Genomic DNA, 24,322 nt, shown 5'->3' with positions numbered 1-24,322 from the left:
GGTTTTTGCAATCTCACTCCATCGTGGTTTTTCTCGATAAGTTTAGCAAAGACAATTGAAGCTGTACTCTGGATTATTCAAGGATATTACTATCCAATCCTGGCTATTATTGGTCTCCCTGGTAAGTCTCTCTGTCCAATTATTAATTCCCTCTGCCCAGTTGCTACTGCTGTTGTTTCTGTTGAGTTTCTATATTGAGTTATTATTAACTTGACAAAATACTTTTCACTATGTCAGTGTTTTTGATATTTTATTTTCTCATTTTTCTTCTATTGTGGTACCGGGTCAGTCTCTTCTTCCCTTATTCAACTGATTCTCCTAATCTCCATCCATTCCCAAAATGTCTCTGTTCACATTTATACAGAGCCTGAAAATACACTCCCCACACTATCTCCTCTTCCCCAGTCCCACTCCATATCTCTCGCTGACAGCAATGTTCTCTAGTACAGCTCCTCTTGTACCCATGCTATGGAAATCTGTATCCATACATGGTGCAGCCACACTGCTGGTCACTTTGAGAGTGCCCTGTACATTGCGTGGAAGGTGTGGAAAGTCTGCAGAGGGACCTGGATAGGCTGAGCGAGTGGGAGAGGACCTGGCAGATGGAGTATAATGTTAGCAAATGTGAGGTTATCCACTTTGGCAGAAATAATAGTAGGAGGGATTATTACTTAAAGGGCGAAAAGCTGCAGCATGCTACAGTGCAGAGGGACCTGGGGGTCCTTGTGCATGAGTCGCAAAAACCCAGTCTGCAGGTGCAGCAGGTGATCAAGAAGGCGAATGGAATGTTGGCCATTATAGCGAGGGGGATTGAATATAAAAGTAGGGAGGTCTTGCTGCAACTGTACAGGGCACTGGTGAGGCCGCAGCTGGAGTATTGTGTGCAGTTTTGGTCGCCGCACTTGCGCAAGGATATTTTGGCCTTGGAGGGAGTGCAGAGGAGGTTCGCTAGGCTGATACCGGAGATGAGGGGGTTGGACTATGAAGAGATACTAAATAGACTGGGTCTGTACTCATTGGAATTTAGAAGGATGAGGGGGGATCTTATAGAGACGTATAAGATAATGAAGGGGGTGGATAGGGTAGAAGTAGAGAGATTCTTCCTGCTTAGAAAGGATAGCAGGACTAGAGGACACAGCCTCAAGGTAAGGGGGGGGCAGTTTAGATTGGAGTTGAGGAGGAACTTCTTCACTCAAAGAGTGGTGAATCTCTGGAATTCTCTGCCCGTTGAAGTGGTGGAGGCTACCTCGCTGAATATATTTAAGTCACGGGTAGATAGGTTTTTGACGGACAAGGAAATTAAGGGTTATGGGGAGAAAGTGGGAAAGTGGAACTGATCCACTTCAGATCAGCCATGATCTTATTGAATGGCGGGGCAGGCTCGAAGGGCTGGACGGCCTACTCCTGCTCCTATTTCTTATGATATTATGAGTGAGTGTGTGTGTTTGTGTTTGTGTTTGTGTTTGTGTGAGTGTGTGTGTGTGTGAGTGTGAGTGTGTGTGTTTGTGTTTGTGTGAGTGTGTGTGTGTTTGTGTGAGTGTATATAAGCGTGCGTGTGCGTGCGTGTGCGTGCGTGCGTGCGTGTGTGCGTGCGTGTGTGTGTGTATTTGAATATAGATGAGTGCATTTCTTTTTTGTCCTTGTGTGTCAGTTTGCTTATTGGTTTATGTTTTTATGTCTCAAAATTTAAAGACTTTTTAAGTTTAAAGTTTATTTATTAATGTCACAAGTCGGCTTTCATTAACACTGCAATGAAGTTACTGTGAAAATCCCGTAGTTGCCACACTCCAGCGGCTGTTCGGGTATACTGAGGGGGAATTTAGCACGATCAATGTACCCTAACCAGCACGTTGCTCAGACTGTGAATGGAAAGAAATTTACTAGGATGCTACCGGGACTTGATGGATTGATACTGAGATACAGGCTTTTAGACTAGAAGGGATTGAGGTACATAAGGAGGAGGTGTTGGCAATTCTTGAGAGTATGAAAATAGATAAGTCCCCTGGGCCGGATGGGATTTATCCTAGGATTCTCTGGGAGGCTAGGGAGGAGATTGCAGACCCTTTGGCTTTGATCTTCATGTCATCATTGGCTGCAGGTTTAGTGCTCGAAGACTGGAGGATAGCAAATGTTGTCCCCTTATTCAAGAAGGGAAGTAGAGACCGTCCTGGGAATTATAGACCGGTGAGCCTTACTTCTGTTGTGGGTAAAGTTTTGGAAAGAATTATCAGAGGTTTTATAATCATCTAGAGAGAAGTAAATTGATTAGGGATAGTCAGCACGGTTTTGTGAAGGATAGGTCATGCTTCACAAACCTTATCAAGTTCTTTGAAAAGGTGACCAAAGAGGTGGATAAGGGTAAGGCAGTTGACGTGGTGTATATGGATTTTAGCAAAGTGTTTGATAAGGTTCCCCATGGCAGGCTACTGCAGAAAATACAGATGCATGGGATTGAGGGTGATTTAGCAGTTTGGATCAGGAATTGGCTAGCTGATAGAAGACAGAGGGTGGTGGTTGATGGGAAATATTCAACCTGGAGTTCAGTTACAAGTGGTGTACCTCAAGGATCTGTTTTGGGGCCACTGCTGTTTGTCATTTTTATAAGTGACCTAGATGAGGGTGTGGAAGAATGGATTAGTAAATTTGCTAACGACACCAAAGTCGGAGGAGTTGTAGACAGTGAGGATGGATGTTACAGTTTGCAGAGGGACATAGATAAGCTGCAGAGCTGGGCCGAGAGGTGGCAAATGGAGTTTAAAGTGGAAAAGTGTGAGGTGATTCACTTTGGTAAGAGTGACAGGAGTACAGAATATAGGGTTAATGGAAGGACTCTTGGTAGTGTCGACGAGCAGAGAGATCCCGGTGTACATGTGCATAGATCCCTGAAAGTTGGCACCCAGGTTGATAAGGTTGTTACGAAGGCGTACGGTGTGTTAGCTTTTATTGGTAGAGGGATTGAATTTCGGAGCCGTGAAGTCATGTTACAACTGTACAAAACTCTGGTGTGGCCGCACTTGGAGTATTGCGTACAGTTCTGGTCGCCGCATTATAAGAAGGATGCGGAGGCATTGGAAAGGGTGCAGAGGAGGTTTACCAGGATGATGCCTGGTATGGTGGGAAGGTCTTATGAGGAAAGGCTGAGGGACTTGAGGTTATTTTTATTAGAGAGAAGAAGGTTATGAGGTGACCTAATTGAGGCATACAAGATGATCAGAGGGTTAGATAGGGTGGACAGTGAGAGCCTTTTTCCTCGGATGGTGATGGCTAACATGAGGGGACATAGCTTTAAATTGAGGGGTGGTAATTATAGGACAGATGTCAGAGGTAGGTTCTTTACTCAGAGGGTAGTAAGGGCGTGGAATGCCCTGCCTGCAGCAGTTGTGGACTCATCAACTTTAAGGGCATTCAAATGGTCAGTGGATAGGCATATGGTTAACATTGGAATAGTTTAGGTTAGAGGGTCATTAGATTGGTTCCACTGGTCGGTGCAACATCGAGGGCTGAAGGGCCTGTACTGCGCTGTAATGTTTTATGTTCTATGAGTTATAAGGAGAGGCTGGATAGACTGGGACTTTTTTCTCTGGAGCATAGGAGGCTGAGGGGTGACCTTATAGAGGTCTCTAAAATAATGAGAGGCATGGACAAGGTAGATAGTCAATATCTTTTCCCAAAGATAGGGCAGTCTAAAACTCGATGGCATAGGTTTAAGGTGAGAGGGGAAAGATACGAAAGTGTCCAGAGGGGCAATTTTTTCTCACAGAGTGTAGTGAATGTCTGGAACAAGCTGCCAGAGGCAGTAGTATAAGCGGGTCCAATTTTATTTTGTAAGAAGCATTTCAATAGTTACATGGGTAAGATGGGTATAGAGGGATATGGGCCAAATGCAGCTGATTGGGATTAATTTAGGAGTTTTAAAAAAAGGGCAGCATGGAAAGTTGAGCTGAAGGGCTTGTTTCCATGCTGTAAACTTCCATGATTCAATGAAACTGGAGCACCCAGAGGAAACCCACGCAGACGTGCAAACTCCACACAGATAGTGACCCAAGCCAAGAATCAAACCTGGTTTCCTGGCACTGTGAGGCAGCAGTGCTAACCACTGTGCCACCGTGTCACCCAAACCTGTGTGTGTGCATGCGTGTTTGTGTTTGTGTGTGTTCGTGCATGCATGTGTATGTGTGTGGGTGTCGATGTATGTGTCTGTGTGTGTGTTTGTGTGTGCATGTGTGTGTCTGTGTATGTGTGCATGTCTGTATGTATCTGCGCATGTGCGTGTGTGTGTTTGATTACCATGTCAAAGAGGTAACCTCTTCTCCAGATTGATGTTTATTTTTATTCTTTATTTCGTTTCCTTACAGTGAACATGATCACATTTGTGACTCTGAAGAATAGAAACTGTGGTCTGTCCAAATGTGTCACTTGTTACCTGGTGGCCATGTCAGTGGGGGATCTGTTGGTTGTTATCATCGACCTGATATTGAGACACATTCCCATTGTATTTGATGACCAGTTTGATTTTGTGCTGTCAATCCACTTGTGTAATATCCACGCCGTCCTGCTTTATGCAGCCACTGACTGTGCTGTCTGGTTCACCGTCACTTTCACCTTTGATCGATTTGTGGCCATTTGCTGCCCCAAGCTGAAAAGTAAATATTGCAGTGATAAAACAGCGACTGTGGTTCTGGGAACAGTGGCAGTGCTGAGCTGTTTAAAGAATATTTTCTGGTATTTTATGTTCATGAATCTGTATTGGCTGAAGAATAACCCCTGGTTTTGTGATTATCCACAAGAAGTTTTGGCATCTTTGCTCTGGACAATATTCGAGTTCGTCCACAACATCCTAAACCCATGTGTCCCATTCGCCTTGATTCTGCTGCTTAATGGTCTGACTGTCAGACACATTTTAGTGAGTAGCAGAGCCCGCAGGAGACTCCGGGCTCACAACAATGGGGAGAGTTCCAGAGACCCAGAGATGGTGAGTCGAAGGAAATCCATCATTTTACAGTTTGTTATCTCAGCCAATTTCATCCTTTTATGGTCAGTGTTAATGGTTTACTCTCTCTGGAGCCGGATGTATTATTTCGGATTTAGATCTATATGGTTAGATTGGTATGTTATGGAGTTGGGCTTCATGTTGCAGCTCCTGAACTCCTGCACAAATACAGCAATTTACGGTGTGACACAGACTCAGTTCAGATAGCAGTTAAAAAATTTGCTCAAATCTCCTTTTACTCCAAATCGTTGAAGCAATAAACCCTGAAAGGAAAACCAATCCGAGGTTTTCCTTTCAGGGTTTCCCGTCTCTCTCCTCACATGGGGTGGTGATGGCCTGATAATATTATAGTTAGATTATTAATCCAGAAACTCAGCTGATCTCCTGGGGACCCAGATTTGAATCCTGCCACAGAAGATAGTGGAATTAGAATGCAATAAAAAAATCTGGAATTGAGAATCTACTGATGGCCATGAAACCATTGTCAATTGTTGAAAACACATTTGCTTCACTAATGTCATTCAGGGAAGGAAATCTGCCATTCTTATCTGTCCTGGCCCACATGTTTCTCCAGAGCTACAGTATTGTGGTTGACTCTGAATCGCCCTTGGGCAACTGGGGATGGGTAATATATGTTGTCATGATGTGGGTATGCCGGCGTTGGACTGGCGTAAACACAGTAAAAAGTCTGACAACACCAGGTTTTAGTCCAACCTATTTATTTGATAATATACTCACAAGCTTTCGGGGTTAGCCCCTTCGTCAGGTGAATGGAGAGTTCTGGCCTCAGACAGAGCATATAAAGCACAGACAGTTTAGAGATTACTGATTAGAATGCGAATCCTTACACCTAACCTGCTGTTCAAGACCTGAAGTGGCTGATAATGTGAGTGGAAGGAGCACTGATCATAGTTTAAAGAGATGTGTATTGTCTCCAGACAGTATAGTGAGTGAGGTTTTGCAAACCCAGGCAAGTCATGGGGGTTACAGATAGTGCGACATGAACCCAAGATCCCTGTCGAGACCGTCCTCATGTGTGCGGAACTTGGCTATCAGTCTCTGTTCAGCGACTCTGCGCTGTCGTGTGTCGTGAAGGCCGCCTTGGAGAATGCTTACCCGAAGGTCAGAGGCTGAATGCCCGTGACCACTGAAGTGTTCGCCAACAGGAAGGGAACAGTCTTGCCTGGTGACTGTTGAGCGATGTTCATTCATCCGTTGTCGTAGCGTCTGCATGGTCTCCCCAATGTACCATGCTTCGGGACATCCTTTCTTGCAACGTATCAGGTAGACAATACTCTTGCAACTCGGCCAACATTGTCTACCTGATATGTTGCAAGAAAGGATGTCCCGAAGCATGGTACATTGGGGAGACCATGCAGACGCTACGACAACGGATGAATGAACATCGCTCGACAGTCACCAGGCAAGACTGTTCCCTTCCTGTTGGCGAACACTTCAGTGGTCACGGGCATTCAGCCTCTGACCTTCGGGTAAGATTCTCCAAGGCGGCCTTCACGACACACGACAGCGCAGAGTCGCTGAACAGAGACTGTTCCGCACACATGAGGACGGTCTCAACAGGGATCTTGGGTTCATGTCGCACTATCTGTAACCCCCATGACTTGCCTGGGTTTGCAAAACCTCACTCACTATACTGTCTGGAGACAATACACATCTCTTTAAACTGTGATCAGTGCTCCTTCCACTCACATTATCAGCCACTTCAGGTCTTGAACAGCAGGTTAGGTGTAAGGATTCGCATTCTAATCAGTAATCTCTAAACTGTCTGTGCTTTATATGCTCTGTCTGAGGCCAGAACTCTCCATTCACCTGACGAAGGGGCTAACCCCGAAAGTTTGTGAGTATATTATCAAATAAATAGGTTGGACTAAAACCTGGTGTTGTCAGACTTTTTACTACTAATATATGTTGGCCAGCTGGCGACACCCATGTCCCACCAATGAGTAATTAAAAAATCAAACTGTGCATCACCACCATCCTCAGACTAATTGGATAAAACAAATGCCTCCTGAAGGCTGTGTTCACTCATTTGTCCCAGATTCTGATTGGACAGAAATCCATCCACGTGACTTCTGTCATCTCTAATTGGTCAGCATGAGATATTCCACTTCAGGTATGTTTCAAATGATCCACTCGGGAGCTTTTATCAAACGAAGTTTATTTAAGAATATTGTTAATATTTATAGGAAGACAAGTATCAAGAACTTTTATCAGTTCTAAACAAGAAACCAAAATAAGCAATATAATGCATAACCCTGAACAAATGTATCTAATGTGTTCCAATCTAAAGTGGGGTAATAAGATTAGTGAGATTTTTAAAATCATCTACATTAAGGCACTGACAAAACGAGCAGCACAAGGGATTTGAACAGTAACTGAAGGGGGAGATTCTCTCAAAAGTGCTGAATTGGTGGGAAATGTTTCTAGATCATGACTGTTGTCTCAGTGCAGATTCAGACTTGAATTTTGGGCGTAGTATGCCCTGCCTGCAACAGTAGTGGACTTGTCAACATTAAGGGCATTTAAATGGTCATTGGATAAACATATGGATGATATTGGAATAGTGTAGGTTAGATGGGCTTTAGATTGGTTTTCACAGGTCGGTGCAACATCGAGGGCCGAAGGGCCTGTACAGCACTGTAATGTTCTATGTTCTCTGCACTCTGTGCGCTGTAGATGTCACAATCGTGAATCTCATTAAAAACCCTGGGAGGGCGGGGCCTATTCACACCAGAGTTTGACAGTTTTGGAGCTCTGCGCATGTGCACTGGTCAGTCTCCCTGTTTGTTGGCCAGCCTGATTGCTGGCCAGCCTGGGACCCCCGCAGTGCTGCCTCTCCAGCACCCCCCATGACCTGATTGGGGCCCCCAGGCCAGCCCTGTCCCGACACTGGAGCACCCAGATGCCCAGGCCACCCCGCCCAACAGTTGCAATCCTCCCACCCCCCTCACCCCGGCAGACGCCCCTTATGACTCCCAAGGAGACCAATTCCCCCAGCCCACCCTGATCGCTGTCTCCCTCCAGCCCAGATTGATCACCGAGCAGAGTGGCAGCAGGACTCCTGAGATATTAAAGAGTGAATGTCCATTGTAGAGGGCGAGGTGAACTATTGGGCTTGCAAGAATGGCAGGGAAACAGCTCATAGGAGCAAACTGACAAAATAGGTTAACCACAGGCTCCAGCTTGCTGAGTCTGGCTGGAGTGTGAGTCCAGTTGAGTACGTGATAGTGTTCTCTTTTGCACTAACAAATGGGATATTCTGAAGATCTTATCCGTATGTTCTGATTGGTGGGGGTTGTAAGAAGTAAATGTGTACTTTAATAGGATGTTCTTTCTTATGCAGCAATTCCTGTAATTACTCATTTTTGACTGAATTGGGTGATGTGTGCTTAAGTCTTATTTGAAATCACATCTACCTGATGGATTGTAAACTGTATAAAAGGCGTCAGCCTTGTTGCTCTGGGCGCTTTTAGCTAACTGACTTCCAGCTCTGAGTGGCGGTTAAGTAGTAAAGGTTAGCCGGCCTACATATGTCGGACAAATAAAAAGCTTTGAATTGGGCAATGGTTGGTGTTTGCCTTTGTATCAAGGATGGGAGAGTCTCACGAGAAACAAACTTAACAACTGGTGCTGCGAGCAGGGCTCCAACATATACAGATGTCCTCTGAGGTGGACTGAATAAGCGATCGTCTGGGTGTCAGTAACGTGAGATTAACCTTGGTCTCTCTCACTGAACTAATACTCATTCGACCCCTTGTTCCCCCGAGGCCCTGTATTGACAGAACTCGGAGACGACTTACGTCCTTGAACACTGACTAGTCCTAAACCAGGTGGTTCGCGTCCCCCGAGTGGCTGGTGGTTTGAGTCCCCAGGTTTATTTGTTAAGATAACTGGGGTTCAATTCCCCTGTTAACCTTAGGGTTCGAGTCCCTAGGTCTGTAACAATTGAGGTTCGAGTTCTCTGAAGTAACCTTATATTTAAACTAAAATATGGGTCAGACCCTTGATAAGTCAGGGGATGGAAGCCCCTTATACACTCTCTGTCTTCAGCACCTGGCTGAGGAGAAAAAGTTAAGTTGACTGTCGGGTTGCCTGAATAAAAAATTAGGAAATGAAAATTGGCCGTTAGAGGGAACCTGGGATCTGGGGAGGGGTATTAAAGCCAAAGAGGCTATTTGGAAACGAAATGTGGTAAATAATTGGAAAGTATTAATGTCCCTTTGGAGAAAGAAAGCTAATGAACTAACTGAGAAATCAAAACTGGCCAGTTGGGAGGACAATGCACGTGGAAGGGGGATAAGTGAATATGATAATGAGGGTAAATTTCCCAAATCCTGGGAAATTTTGAAATGGGAATGTGAAAAATACGAGAAGCAGAAAAGAGATAGAGCAGAACAAGAGAGGTTAAAGAAGGAAGATGGAGATAAGAGAAAAGGATTAGAAAGACAGGCCGAATAAAGAAAGCATAAGAAACACGAGGTTCCTCCTGAGTTATCTGGCTTGCCGATGTTGTTCAGCACCGATGACCAAGACAATGATTGGAGCCTTTACCAACTGCTCCTTTTGGCCCACCTGTGCCATTAGCACCGGCACCACCTGCTCCGTCCGCCGTTCCTCTGGTTTATAGTCCATCTCTAGTTAATCCCCGTCATCACCAGCACCACCAGCAGCGGCTTTCCATGATTCTCCTTTTAGCAGACACATGCTATGGCCTTTTATGACCCAATTAACACAATGTAACCAAAGTACAAATTTGAAATAATTCAAATGATTTTCTACCAGTTTAACAAATTATAGAGGAATCATTCTGTCTACTTTACTAATTTTATTTATGAATAACATGATTTCCACAAATGGTTTACTTGTTCCTCTTTTAAACATTCCCTCCTTCTTTAAAAACTCCTGTTCTCAATCTAATGCAACAACAACCACCTACGTTTGACAAGCAGTCAGACTACACAAACACACTGATTTACAAAAACTACTCAGATTATTAGCATAACCTTAGATTTTCTCTAATCAATTTTCCATCTTGCCAATTAATTTATATTTCCCTAGTAAGTTGAGAGAACATAGTTCCTTTCTCCCAAAATTCTGTAATACACACTGCACACTCCCTCCTTTAAAAAAAAACAAAGGACCACTTGGGGTTCTTTGTGATGTTAGTGAGGGTGTAAACTCCTTACACACATGGTCTGTTTTAATGGGGTTCATGGGCATAACATTTTCTCATAATGTAAGACAACCATTGATGGAGACGGTTAAGTCTGCATTCACTAAGGGTAATGCCCTGGCTGATCATACTGCCAGGGCTGCTGCTGCCTCTGGCGCTATGGTTGTGCCGTCCATGAAAAAGCAGGCGGTAAACCCCACTCACCTCCTCTGAACACGCTGGGCATGCCAGAAATAGCCACTATTCAGCTCTTACAGGAGGATGCCCCTGCTTCCGAACAAGACCTTTGGAAGATGCATGGATGTTCGCATTCTGTGTCAACAGGCCTCTGGGTTACTCCAGCCAGTCAAGTTTGTGTGCCTGATGCATTGTTACCTTTACTGCTTGATTGCTTGATACACACCTTGGCAAGGAGAGAATTTGTGGAATATTGCTCCGGACCTGGTGGCACCCACGATTAAATGAAGCAGCCCAATCCTGTATTGCAGTAATCCATTTTTCCTCTCTTGTAGCCAGTGAAGATACAAAGATTTCTCTCAAGCAATAACCAGCAATAACCTGCTCAGTGACGCCCAGTTTGGGTTTCGCCAGGGTCACTCAGCTCCTAACCTCATTACAGCCTTGGCTCAAACACGGACAAAAGAGCTGAATTCCAGAGGTGAGTGACAGCCCCTGACATCAGGGCTGTATTCGACTGAGTGTGATATCAAGGAGCCCGAGCCAAACTGGAACCAATGGGTACTGGGGACAAACACTCCGCTGGTTGGAGTCATACCTGATACATAGGAAAATGATTATGGAGGGTCAGTCATCTCAGCTCCAGGACATCTCTGCAGGAATCCTCAGGGTTAGCGTCCTGACCCAACAATCTTCAGCTGTTTCATCAATGACCTTTCCTTTGTTATAAGGTCAGGAGTGGGGATGTTCGCCGATGATTGCACAATGTTCAGCACCATTCACAATGACTCAGATTCTGAAACAGTTCATGTTCAAATGCAGCAAGATCTGGACAATATCCAGGCTTGGGCTGACAAGTGACAGTAACATTCATGCCGCACAAATGCCAGGCAGTGACCATCACCAACAAGAGACACGCTAACCACCTTGATATTCAGTGGTGTAACCATAACTGAATCCCTCACTGTCAACATCCTTGGGGTCACCATTGACCAGAAACTCAACCGAACTCACCATATATGCACAGAAGATCTCTAGCACACAGGAGGGGGAAAATCAGTCAAGGGCTAAGGAAATAATTTCTTAACAGTGAATCTTGTGCAGGGAAGTTAGGTTATATAAACACACATACACCTATCTATAACCTTCAGGAACAGCTTCTAACTTAGTTTTAAAACAGCCAACACCAAAACCAAAAGGGATATATTGTGCTAGAAACATGGAAGGCCAAGGGAAAAACTTAGGCATGAATGAATGTGACCATATGGTAGATTGAACCACCCGGCTATGCCTAAGTCCACCCAGTAATGACCAATCTTGCAAAATTTCACATTGCTTCAGAGGGGGCAGCACTTATCCAACTCTCAATGGTATATATTGAATTTGTGAGGATAGGGCATATCCATAGCTCCCTGTCAATGGAAGGGGTTGTGTTACCTTGATATGTAATCCCATACATATATCACACTCCTAAACTCCCTCCCCTGCCAAGGCACTGACGAGCTTTTACAGAAACAGAACAGTTCTTTGGCATATTGTTTCCCCAATATGGAATGGCTGAAGCGATGCGTGAAATTTTGGTTCTGTGCTCCATTTTGGAACAAGTCGCTAATGATACAGCAACTGCCCTTGCTAAGGTTAATGATGAGATGATAGCTGCACACACTGTGGCACTTCAACACAGATTGGCATTGGATTAAGTCTTTGCAGAAGGGGGTAGAACTTGTGCAGTGACTGGATCAGGGTGTTGCATGGATATACCAGAGAGTTCAGAAAACATAACTAATCTGGTTAATCATTATCAGGAAAGAGATGGAGAAACTCAAAGACAATTAAACATTTACCTTAGGTGGTTGGCTCTCAGGCTGCCAAGGCTTCTTGGGAGCATCAGTCCTCCAGGGATTGCAATTTTTTTTTGGTGATGTTGGCATTGATGGTGCTTGTCAATGTGGTTAAGTGTGCCTGTGCAAGGTTGTCCAAGTCCACAGAAGGGATGGTACTAGTGATGGCAGTGAAGTTCAGCAAACAAGTATACGGAAGAGCCAGTCGTCCTTCAGGACACAGGAATAAGCATTGGGACACTTCTATTTAGTGGCCTTATCTTGGGCTATAGCCAAGGGCCCAAAGCAGGAACTGATGGAAGGTAGTATAGTATTCTAGTATCAGGTCCTTCATTTTAGTTTTACCATAATAAGTAGCCTACGTTAAGTTAATTATTAAGTGCCTTAGTGAGAATACACAATGTGCCTGGAAAAATATATACAAGGTATTATAAACTATACAACTGCAAATTAATCAAGTATTATAAGGTTAAATTGTATTTTCAATCTATATGTATCGTGCACCTTGGCCAACTTCATCCTGAATGCAGCATGATGGGAAACACAGTGATAGACAGACCAAATTCTTTTAATACAATGGAGCGCAGAAAGGCAGCTTCTGTTATCTGTTTTTGGATATACAAAAGGCAAGTTTAATAAGCCAGGTATGTAAGGGAGTACATGAGTATTGAGGCTGGAACAGTCTCGCAATCTGACAAAGGAAAAGTCAGATTCGCAGCTGCGAGCAGTGGCCTTGGCTATTGGAATTGATGTGGGTTAGGTCTCCTAGGTTACGGGGAAGGAACCTACAGAGCCAATGAGCTAATGATCTCCTATTCCTGTTGTTAGGTGGAACACTATTGGCTAAGGTGTGAATATGTAATATTGTGATTGGACGTTCCAGTCTGATTGACGAGACTATTTGGGATATTGAAATGTTCAAAATAATATAACAATTTTACCATGCAATATTAGCTCAGAGAGGACAGTCAGCCCTCATCAACTGTGTCTTTCTCCTGATGCATGCATTAGCAAATAAATTTCTTTTTATTCCTTAACTATACATTGACTTTCACAGTCTATGTATTGGTTGAGTGAGATCAACTAAATACAGGGCACCCCAATGGGACATCTCAGAAAATTCCTCTTACAATGGGTCAGCACTTCTGGAAATGTTAAGTGTTTGTTAGGTATGTGGAATTTATAAATATTGCAACACAAAGGAGGTTACACGAAGGAAGTTACTGACTGAACCAACTCTGGACCTAAAGAAAGCCATAGAACTGGCCCTTTCCCATAAAAATGCAGGAAAAGGGGCCCAGAAGTTTCAGGGGTCCATAGATGGTGCTATCCTTAAATTTGGGCAACGCCCTTCAGCACAGAACCAAGTTCCCAGTGGATAACACTCATATCTCAATTTGCTTCCAAGAAAGGGCAATTGGAGTTGAAGGCCACAAGATCCCAGAACCAGATGGGAAGTCTCTGCACAGTAGAGTGAGGAGTGAAAACATCCATGTTGCAGTTGAGGTCATAGGGTCTGCCTGAGACTAGAACATAGAACATTACAGTGCAGTACAGGCCCTTCGGCCCTCAATGTTGCGCCGACCAGTGGAACCAATCTAATGACCCTCTAACCTAAACTACTCCAATATCCATATGCCTATCCACTGACCATTTGAACACCCCTAAAGTTGGCGAGTCCACAACTGCTGCAGTCAGGGCATTCCACGTCCTAACTACCCTCTGAGTAAAGAACCTACCTCTGACATCCGTCCTATAATTACCACCCCTTAATTTAAAGCTATGTCCCTTCGTGTTAGCCATCACCATCCGAGGAAAAAGGCTCTCACTGTCCACTCTATCTAACCCTCTGATTGTCTTGTATGCCTCAATTAGGTCACCTCTCAACCTTCTTCTTTCTAACGAAAACAACCTCAAGTCCCTCAGCCTTTCCTCATAAGACCTTCCCACCATACCAGGCAACATTTTGGTAAACCTCCTCTGCACCCTTCCCAATGCCTCTGCATCCTTCTTATAATGCGGCGACCAGAACTGTACGCAATACTCCAAGTGCGGCCGCATCAGAGTTTTGTACAGTTGTAACATGACCTCAGGGCTCCGAAATGCAATCCCTCTGCCAATAAAAGCTAACAGACCGTACGCCTTCTTAACAACCTTCTCAACCTGGGTGCCAACTTTCAGGGATCTATGCACATGTACACCGAGATCTCTCTGCTCGTCGACACTACCAAGAGTCCTTCCATTAGCCCTATATTCTGTACTCCTGTTACTCTTACCAAAGTGAATCACTTCACACTTTTCCGCATTAAACTCCATTTGCCGCCTCTCGGCCCAGCTCTGCAGCTTATCTATAGAACATAGAACATTACAGCGCAGAACAGGCCCTTCGACCCACGATGTTGCGCCGACCAGTTAAAAAACAATGACCCTCTAACCTAAACCAATCCCTTTTCATCCATAAACCTATCCACGGATCTCTTAAACGCCCCCAAACTAGGCGCATTTACAACTGCAGCAGGCAGGACATTCCAATCCCTCACCACCCTCTGGATAAAGAACCTACCCCTGACATCCGTCCTATAACTACCTCCCCTTAATTTAAAGCCATGCCCCCTCGTGCTAGCTTTCTCCATCCGAGGAAAAAGGCTATCACTATCCACCCTATCTAAACCTCTAATCATCTTATATGTTTCAATAAGATCCCCTCTTAGCCACCTTCTTTCTAGTGAAAACAACCCTAAATCCCTCAGTCTCTCCTCATAGGACCTCCCCTCCATACCAGGCAACATCCTGGTAAACCTCCTCTGCACCCTCTCCAAAGCCTCCACATCCTTCCTATAATGTGGGGACCAGAACTGCACACAATACTCCAAGTGTGGCCGCACCAGAGTTGTGTACAGTTGCAACATGACGCTGCGACTCCTAAATTCAATCCCCCTACCAATGAACGCCAAGACACCATATGCCTTCTTAACAACCTTATCTACTTGATTCCCAACTTTCAGGGATCTATGTACACATACACCTAGATCCCTCTGTTCATCCACACTATTCAGAGTCCTCCTGTTGGCCCTATACTCGACACGTCTGTTATTCCTACCAAAGTGAATTACCTCACACTTCTCCGCATTAAACTCCATCCACCGCCTCTCGGCCCAGTTCTGCAACCTGTCTAAGTCTCCCTGCAAACTATGACACCCTTCCTCACAATCTACCACACCTCCGACTTTGGTGTCATCAGCAAATTTACTAACCCATCCTTCTACACCCTCATCTAGGTCATTTATAAAAATGACAAACAGCAGTGGCTCCAAAACAGATCCTTGAGGTACACCACTTGTAACTGAACTCCAGGTTGAATATTTCCCATCAACCACCACCCTCTGTCTTCTATCAGCTAGCCAATTCCTGATCCAACCTGCTAAATCACCCTCAATCCCATGCATCTGCATTTTCTGCAGTAGCATACCATGGGGAACCTTATCAAATGCTTTGCTAAAATCCATATACACCACGTCAACTGCCTTACCCTTATCCACCTCTTTGGTCACCTTTTCAAAAAACTCGATAAGGTTTGTGAGGCACGACCTACCCTTCACAAAACCGTGTTGACTATCCCTAATCAATTTATTTCTCTCTAGATGATTACAAATCCTATCCCTTATAATCCTTTCCAAAACTTTGCCAACAACAGAAGTAAGGCTCACCGGTCTATAATTCCCAGGATGGTCTCTACTCCCCTTCTTGAACAAGGGGACAACATTTGCTATCCTCCAGTCTTCCAGCACTATACCTGTAGCCAATGACAACAGGAAGAACAAAGCCAAAGGCTCTGCAATCTCCTCCCTAGCCTCCCAGAGAATCCTAGGGTAAATCCCATCCAGCCCAGGGGACTTATCTATTTTCATACTCTCAAGAATTGCTAACACCTCCTCCTTAAGTAACTCAATCCCGTCTAGTCTAAAAGCCTGTATCTCAGTATTCTCCTCAACTACATTGACTTTTTCCTGCGTGAATACTGACGAAAAATACTCATTTAGTGCCTCTCCTATCTCTTCAGGCTCCACGCACAGCTTCCCACTACTGTCTCTGACTGGCCCTAATCTTGCCCTAACCAATCTTTTATCCTTGACATACCTATAGAAAGCTTTAGGGTTCTAGTTGATCCTATCTGCCAAAGTCTTCTCATGTCCTCTTCTATAGCTCTTCTTAACACTCTCTTTAGCTCCTTCCGGGCTAATTTGTAATTCTCCAGTGCCTTAACTGATCCTTCATGTTTCATTTTTACATAAGCCTCCTTCTTCCTCATCACCAGAGATTCAACTTCTTTAGTACACCACGGTTCCCTCACTCGACCACTTCCTCCCTGCCTGACAGGTGCATATTTATCGCAGTAGCTGCTCCTTGAATAAGCTCCACATTTCAGTTGTTCCCAGCCCCTGCACTTTCCTACTCCAACCTATGCATCCTAAATCTCACCTAATAGCCTCATAATTACCTTTCCCCCAGCTATAACTTCTGCCCTTTGGCATATATCTATCCCTTTCCATCACCAAGGTAAACATAACCGAATTGTGGTCACTATCACCAAAGTGCTCACCTACCTCCAAGTCTAACACCTGGTCTGGTTCATTACTAGTCTATCAAAACAGGCAAAGTGCGAACTGCCTAGGCTGAAGGGCGAAGCCACATCAGGGCATGACTTTATAAATGAACCAGCCCAAGGGTGGGGAATTGATGCAGCTAAATTGCACCACCACACCCAAAATGGCACAAATCAGGATTAAACTCCAGGTGAATGTCCACTCCTTAGACAGGAGCCACACTGGGGAGCAAACCTTTTGGCAGCTCTGATTGGGCATCTTGCCTGTAAGCCTATGGGACATCAAGGCTAGGTTGGCACATTATACTGGGGAGCCCTTATGTACTGTTGGGACAACTGTACACCAATTACACACAGGCATCAGACAGTCTGATTCCCCCTGATAGTGGTGCAAGGACCATGGCCCAGCCTTTTAAACTTAGAAACATAGAAGATAGGAGCAGGAGGAGGCCGTTTGATCCTTCGAGCCTGCTCCAACATTCATTACAGTTATGGCTGATCATCCAACCCAGTAGCCTAATCCTGCTTTTTCCCCATAACCTTTGATCCCATTCACCCCAAGTGCTATATCCAGCTGCCTCTTGAATACATTCAGTGTTTGGGCATCAACTACTTTCTGAGGTAATGAATTCCACAGGGTCTCCACTCTTCACCTCCGTCCTAAATGGTCTACCCTGAATCCTCAGACTGTGACCCCTGATTCTGGACTCCCCCCCCACCATCGGGAACATCCTCCCTGCATCTACCCTGCCTAGTCCTGTTAGAATTTTATATGTCTCTGTGAGATTCCCCCCTCATTCATCTGAACTCCAGCAAAAACAATCCTAACCTGATCAATCTCTCCTCATACATCAGTCCCGCCATCCCCGGAATCAACCTGGTAAACCTTTGCTGCACTCCCTCGAGAGCAAGAACATCCTTCCTCAGAAAAGGAGACTAAAACTGCACACAATACTTTAGGTGTGTCCTCACTAAGGCCGTGTATAATTGCAACAACACATCCCTGCTCCTGTACTCGAAACCTCTCACAATGAAGGCCTACATACCCTTTTTGCCTTCTTTACCACCTGCTGCATCTGCTGTTTGCCTTCAGTGACTGGTGCACAAGGGCACCCAGATCCAGCTGCACATTCCCCTCTCCCAATTTACAGCCATTCAGGTAGTAATCTGCCTTCCTGTTTTTGTTTCCAAAGTTCTTTTGGGAAGGGACTGGCCTCAGAGAATTCAACTGGATTAGCAACAGATCTTAAAAATGGGTGCTGGCATTTTATACAAAGTCATTGGGAAGTATCCCAAAGTGTTCTGAGAGTGGGGAGATTAGAGGTACTAGGGCCAAGATCACCATGGATCCAGAGACCCAAACTAAATACTTCAAGGCCAGTTCCCTGTGCCCTACATACCAAAGTAGAGGATGAATTGGAACATCTGCAGAAACTTGGCATTATGTGCCCGGAACAAATTGCTGAATTGAAACAATTTTATTTCCAGTTTTAAACCCTGACGATTCAGCCCATTACTGTGGGGATTATAACTTAGAAATGACGCAGTATTCCACCCATTTTGTTCATGCCAACCCAAAGTCACCCAGGAGCCCTTTCTTGGCTCATTCTAAAATTCAGGGCTATTGGCCACGTGCTGGAAGATGGGATTAGGTGGGAGTTGAGGTGTTTTTCATGTGTTGGTGCAGAGTTGATGGGTGGAAGGGCCTCTTCTGCACTGTGTGATTCAATGATTCTAGATCATTGCAGACCATTTGATTATTCCAGTTAATATGTACAACAAAATCATCCATGATTCATTTTCTTACCTCTATCAGAAATATATCTTCTGGTGCAGTTTTGGTCGCTGCACTTGCAGAAGGATATTTTGGCCTTGGAGGGAGTGCAGAGGAGGTTCACTAGGCTGATTCCAGAGATGAGGGGGTTGGACTATGAAGAGAGACTAAATAGACTGGGTCTGTACTCGTTGGAGTTTAGAAGGATGAGGGGGGATCTTACAGAGACGTATAAGATAATGAAGGGGATGGATAGGGTAGAGGTAGAGAGATTCTTCCCGCTTAGAAAGAATAGCAGGACTAGAGGGCACAGCCTCAAGATAAGGGGGGGCGGGCAGTTTAGAACTGAGTTGAGGAGGAACTTCTTCACTCAAAGGGTGGTGAATCTCTGGAATTCTCTGCCCATTGAAGTGGTGGAGGCTACCTCACTAAATATATTTAAGTCACAGGTAGATAGGTTTTTGACAGACAAGGGAATTAAGGGTTATGGGGAGAGAGCGGGAAAGTGGAACTGATCCACTTCAGATCAGCCATGATCTTATTGAATGGTGGGGCAGGCTCGAAGGGCTAGATGGCCTACTCCTGCTCCTATTTCTTATGTTCTTATGTTTACTTTATCATATATTCTGGTTACTGTTAGGGGTCCTGTTGGTCATTCCTGATGGTCACTTTCTCACATTGCTCCTCATCTCCACCCTAACCAATCCCAAATCTTGATCTCTTGAACCAAGGACATCCCTATCTATTGTATCAATATCATCCATGATCAAACGGCTAAGTCCTGTCCACCATTGCCTAATACACTATTCTTCCAGAATGCCATGTACCTGCTATGTTACACACGCAATTAATATAAATTATGTTGTTTTTTGTTCTTATTTAAAGCAAATATTTAAAATTCCAGATCTATCCTGCCAGCAGTCAGTGTACCTGGGAACCACGACACCACCAATTTTTGTTTCATCTGTGAACATACTAATCAGACCAACTACATTTTCCTCCAAATCATTTATATAGACGACAAACAGCAAAGGTCCCAGCACTGATCCCTGTAGAACACCACTAGCCATAGCCTTCCATTCAGTAAAGCACTCTCTACTGCTACCCTTTGTCTTCTATGGCCAAGCCAGTTCTGTACCCATTCTTTTAAGCTCTCCTCTGATCCCGTGTGACTTCACCTTTCGTACCAGTCTACCATGAGCTTGTCAAAGGCTTTCCTGAAGTCCATGTAGACAACATGCACTGTCTTTCCCTCATCTATCATTTTTGTCACTTCCTCGAAAAACTGGATCAAGAGAAGGGATATATTTGAGGTTTCGGCCATTGAGTCTATATTGGGTAGAACTGAGAAATAAGAAGGGGGAAATCACTTTGATAGGGCTGTACTATAGGCCCCAAATAGTCAGCAGGAAATTGAGGAGCAAATATGTAAGGAGATTACTGATAGCTCCAAGAAAAATAGGATGGTAATAGTCAGAGATTTTAACTTCCCCAACATTGACTGGGACAGCCATAATATTAGAGGGCTGGGTGGAGGGAAAGTTGTTGAGTGTATTCAGGAGGAATTTCTTGTTCAGTATGTGGATGGCCCTAGAGAGGGGGCAAAACTTGATCTCTTGGGAAATGAGGAAGGGCAGGTGACAGAAATGTTAGTGAAAGATCACTTTGGGACCAGTGACCATAATTCTATTGATTTTTAAGATAGCTATGGAGAATGATAGGTCTGTCCCAAAAGTTAAAATTCTAAATTGGGGCAAGGCCAATTTTGATGGTATCGGGCAGGAACTTTCAAAAGTGAATTGGGGGAGTCTGTGGGAAGGTAAAGGGACATCTGGTAAGTGGGAGGCTTTCAAAAGTGTGTTAACCAGGGTTCAGGGTAAACACATTCCTCTTAGAGTGAAGGGCAAGGCTGGCAGAAGTCGGGAACCCTGGATAACTCGGGATATTGAGGCCCTGGTCAAGAAGTAGAAAGAGGCACATGACATGCATGGGCAGCTGGGATCAAATGAATCCCTTGAAGAGTATAGGGAGTGTAGAAGTAGAGTTAAGAGAGAAATCAGGAGGGCAAAAAGGGGACACAAAATTGTTTTGGCAGATAAGGCAAAGGAGAATCCAAAGAGCTTCTACAAATACATAAAGGGCAAAAGAGTAACAGGGGAGAGAGTAGGGCCTCTTGTGAATCATCAAGGTCACCTATGTGCAGATCCATAAGAGATGGATGAGATCCTAAATGAATATTTCTCATCAGTGGATGCTAGGGAACTTTGCGAAATAAACAGTGATGTCTTGAGGAGTGTACATATTGCAGAGAAGGAGGCGCTGGAAGTCTTAAAGCACATCAAGATAAATAAATCCCTGGGACCTGATGAAGTGTATGCCAGGGCATTGTGGGAGGCTAGGGAGGAAATTGTTGGTCCCCTAGCCGAGATATTTGAATCATCGATAGTCACAGGTGAGGTGCGGGAAGATTGGAGAGTGGCAAATGTTGTGCCTTTGTTTAAAAAGAACTGCAGGGAAAAGCCTGGGAACTACAGGCCAGTGAGCCTCACATCTGTGGTGGGTAAATTGTTAGAAACTATTTTGAGAGACAGGATCTACAGGCATTTAGAGACACAAGGACTGATTAGGGACAGTCAACATGGCTTTGAGAGTGGAAAATCATGTCTCACAAATTTGATTGAGTTTTTTGAAGGGGTAACCAAGAAGGTAGATGAGGGCAGTGCAGTTGATGTTGTCTACATGGACTTTAGCAAGGCCTTTGACAAGGTACCGCATGGTAGGTTGTTGCATAAGGTTAAATCTCACAGCATCCAGGGTGAGGTATCTAAATGGATAAAAAAACTGGCTTCTTAACAGAATAATACCCACATCATTCTTAACAGAAGCCAGAGGGTTCTGAGAGTTGGTTTTCAAACTGGAGGCCTGTGACTAGCAGTGTGCCTGAGGGATCAGTGCTGGGTCCACTGTTATTTGTCATTTATATTAATGATATGGATGAGAATATAGGAGGCATGGTTAGTAAGTTTGCTGATGACACCAAGATTGGTGGCAAAGTGAACAGTGAAGAAAATTATCTCCAATTGCAACGGGATCTTGATCAATTGGGCCAGTGGGCTGATGAATGGCAGATGGAGTTTAGTTAAGGTGAATGTGAGGTGATGCATTTTGGTCGATTGAACCAGGGCAGGACTTACTCAGTTAACGGTAGGGCACTGGGCAGAGTTGCAAAACAAAGAGATCTCGGGGTACAGGTTCATAGCTCCTTGAAAGTGGAGTCACAGGTGGACAGAGTGGTGAAGGCGGCATTCAGCATGCTTGGTTCCATTGATCAGAACATTGAATACAAGAGTTGGGACGTCTTGCTGAAATTGTGCAAGACATTGGTAAGGCCACACTTGGAATACTGTGTGGGGTTCTGGTCATCCTATTATAGAAAGGATATTATTAAACTAGAAAGAGTGTGGAAAAGATTTACTAGGATGCTACCGGGACTTGATGGTTTGAGTTATAAGGAGAGGCTGGATAGACTGGGACTTTTTTCTCTGGAGCATAGGAGGCTGCGGGGTGACCTTATCGAGGTCTATAAAATAATGAGGGGCACGGGTCAGCTAGATAGTCAATATATTTTTGCAAAGGTAGGGGAGTCTAAAACTAGAGGGCATAGGTTTAAGGTGAGAGGGGAGAGATACAAAAGTGTCCAAAGAGGCAATTTTTTCACACAGAGGGTGGTGAGTGTCTGGAACAAGTTGCCAGAGGTAGTAGTAGAAGCGGGTACAATTTTGTCTTTGAAAAAGCATTTAGAAAGTTACATGGGTACAATGGGTATAGAGGGCTATAGGCCAAATGCAGGCAATTGGGATTAGCTTAGGAGTTTTGAAAAAAGGGCAGCATGGACAAGTTGGGCCGAAGGGCCTGTTTCCATGCTGTAAACCTCTATGACTCTAAGTTAGTGAGGCATGATCTCCCCTTCACAAAACGTTCCCGCCCATCACTAATAAGTCCATTTATTTCTAAACGTGAGTATATTCTGTCCCTAAGAATCTTTTCCAATAATTTCCCTACCACTAATATAAAGCTCACCAGCCTATAATTTCCTGGATTATCCCTGTTGCTCTTCTTCAACAATGGAACAACATTGGCTATCCTTCAGACCTCTGGAACTTCACATGTAGCCAATGAGGATACAAGATTTCTGTCAAGGCCCCAACATTTTCCGCCAGTGCCACCCTCCGTATTCTGGGATAAAGGCCCATCAGACCCTGGGGACTCACCTACTTTAATGCTTTTTAAGACGCCCAATACTCCTCCTTTTTGATATCGACATGGCCCAGAATATCTACACACCCTACCCTCAACTCCTCATCCATCAAGTCCCACTCTTCGATGAATACTGAGGCAAAATATTCATTTCGTATCTCGCCCATTTCTTCTGGTTCCATTCATAGATTCCCTCCACTATCGTTGAATGAACCAAACCCTTTCCCTGGCTACCATCTTGTTCCTTATATAAGTATCAAATGCCTGAGGATTTTCCTTATTCCTGTTTGCCCAGGACTTTTCCTGACCCATTTTTACTCCTCCTAACTTCTTCCTTAAGTTCCTTCCTACTTTCTTTGTAATCTACAAGGACATCATCTGTCCTCAATCTTTTAGACCTTCCGAACGCTTCTTTTATCTTTTTGACAAGGTTCATAATATCCCACGTTATCCAGAGTTCCTGATACTTGCCACATTTATCCTTCATCCTAACAGGTACATATCAGTCCCAAATTCCAATCAACTGACATTTGAAAGACTCCCACATGTCAGATGTTGATTTACCCTCAAACAACCTCCTCCAATCTACACTCTCCAGATCCTGCCTAATGTTGTTGAAGTCTTACCCCAATTTAACACCTTTGCCCAAGGACCACTCTTGTCCTTATCCACAAGCACCTAAAAACTTTTAAGATCACTGTTCTTGAAATGCCCTCCCACTGAAACCTCGAACATCTGGCCGGGCTCAATACCAGGTCTAATATAGCTCCTTCCTGAATTGGGCTATTTACATACTGTTTCAAGAAACCTCCTTAGACACTCCAGCCCTACCTGCCCCATCCAAGCCCTTAGCAGTGAGCCCCAGTCAATATAGGAGAAGTTAAAATAACCCACTACAACAACCTTGTTACTTTTACACTTTGCCAAACTCTGTCTGCATATCTGCTACTCTGTCTGCATATCTGCTTCTCTATCTCTTGCTGGCTGTTAGGTGACCTATAGTAAATCCCCCCAAGATTGTGACTGCACCCTTCCTGTTCCTGAGCTCCACCCATATTGTCTTGCTGCCTGAACCCTGTGAGGTGTCTTCCCTCAGTACAGTTGTGATACTCTCCTTAACCAGTTGTTGTGTGACTGTCTCTTTAAGAAAGTTTTAAAAAAAAAATCATGCAACTTCCAGTTTCAGCGTTGTCATTGGAGATGGAGCTAAGCTGCGGCAGTCAGTGATAGAGGTTTTTCCTTTGGGCTTTTAGTTTCATTTTGAGGGGTGTGTGTTTGGGAAGCAGTTGAGCAGCAAGTTTAGAAGCATCTCACTTTCTCTCCCTGTTTTTTCTCTTTGTTTAGTTCTGCCTTAAAGAAGCTGTTTTGGGAAACAGATTCTATGACAACCGCTTCTGAGTTTCTTCACAAGGGATTTTCAGCACCGAGCCCAGGAGGTGGGATTCCGGTAACGAGGAGTCATTAACCTATGCTGGATCGTGCTTAT

At 44.4% G+C, this 24,322-nt stretch overlaps 1 protein-coding gene across 1 annotated transcript; it reads left to right on the top strand.

Annotated features, from left to right (window-relative positions):
• The first annotated feature begins 4,327 nt into the window (after nt 1-4,327).
• On the top strand, nt 4,328-24,322 carry LOC145356042 (uncharacterized). The gene is made up of 3 exons (XM_080208633.1): nt 4,328-4,972; nt 10,697-10,842; nt 24,181-24,322. The coding sequence occupies exons 1-2, from the start codon at nt 4,361-4,363 to the stop codon at nt 10,739-10,741; spliced, it is 657 nt and encodes a 218-aa protein (XP_080064759.1). The 5' UTR covers nt 4,328-4,360; the 3' UTR covers nt 10,742-10,842; nt 24,181-24,322.

The sequence above is a fragment of the Carcharhinus amblyrhynchos genome, chromosome 20 (genome assembly GCF_965287045.1).
Source record: "Carcharhinus amblyrhynchos chromosome 20, sCarAmb.v2.hapA, whole genome shotgun sequence".
Classification (NCBI taxonomy): Eukaryota; Metazoa; Chordata; class Chondrichthyes; order Carcharhiniformes; family Carcharhinidae; genus Carcharhinus; species Carcharhinus amblyrhynchos.
The sequence above is the reverse complement of the archived record's forward strand: the minus strand, read 5'-3'. Positions and strand labels throughout refer to the sequence as shown.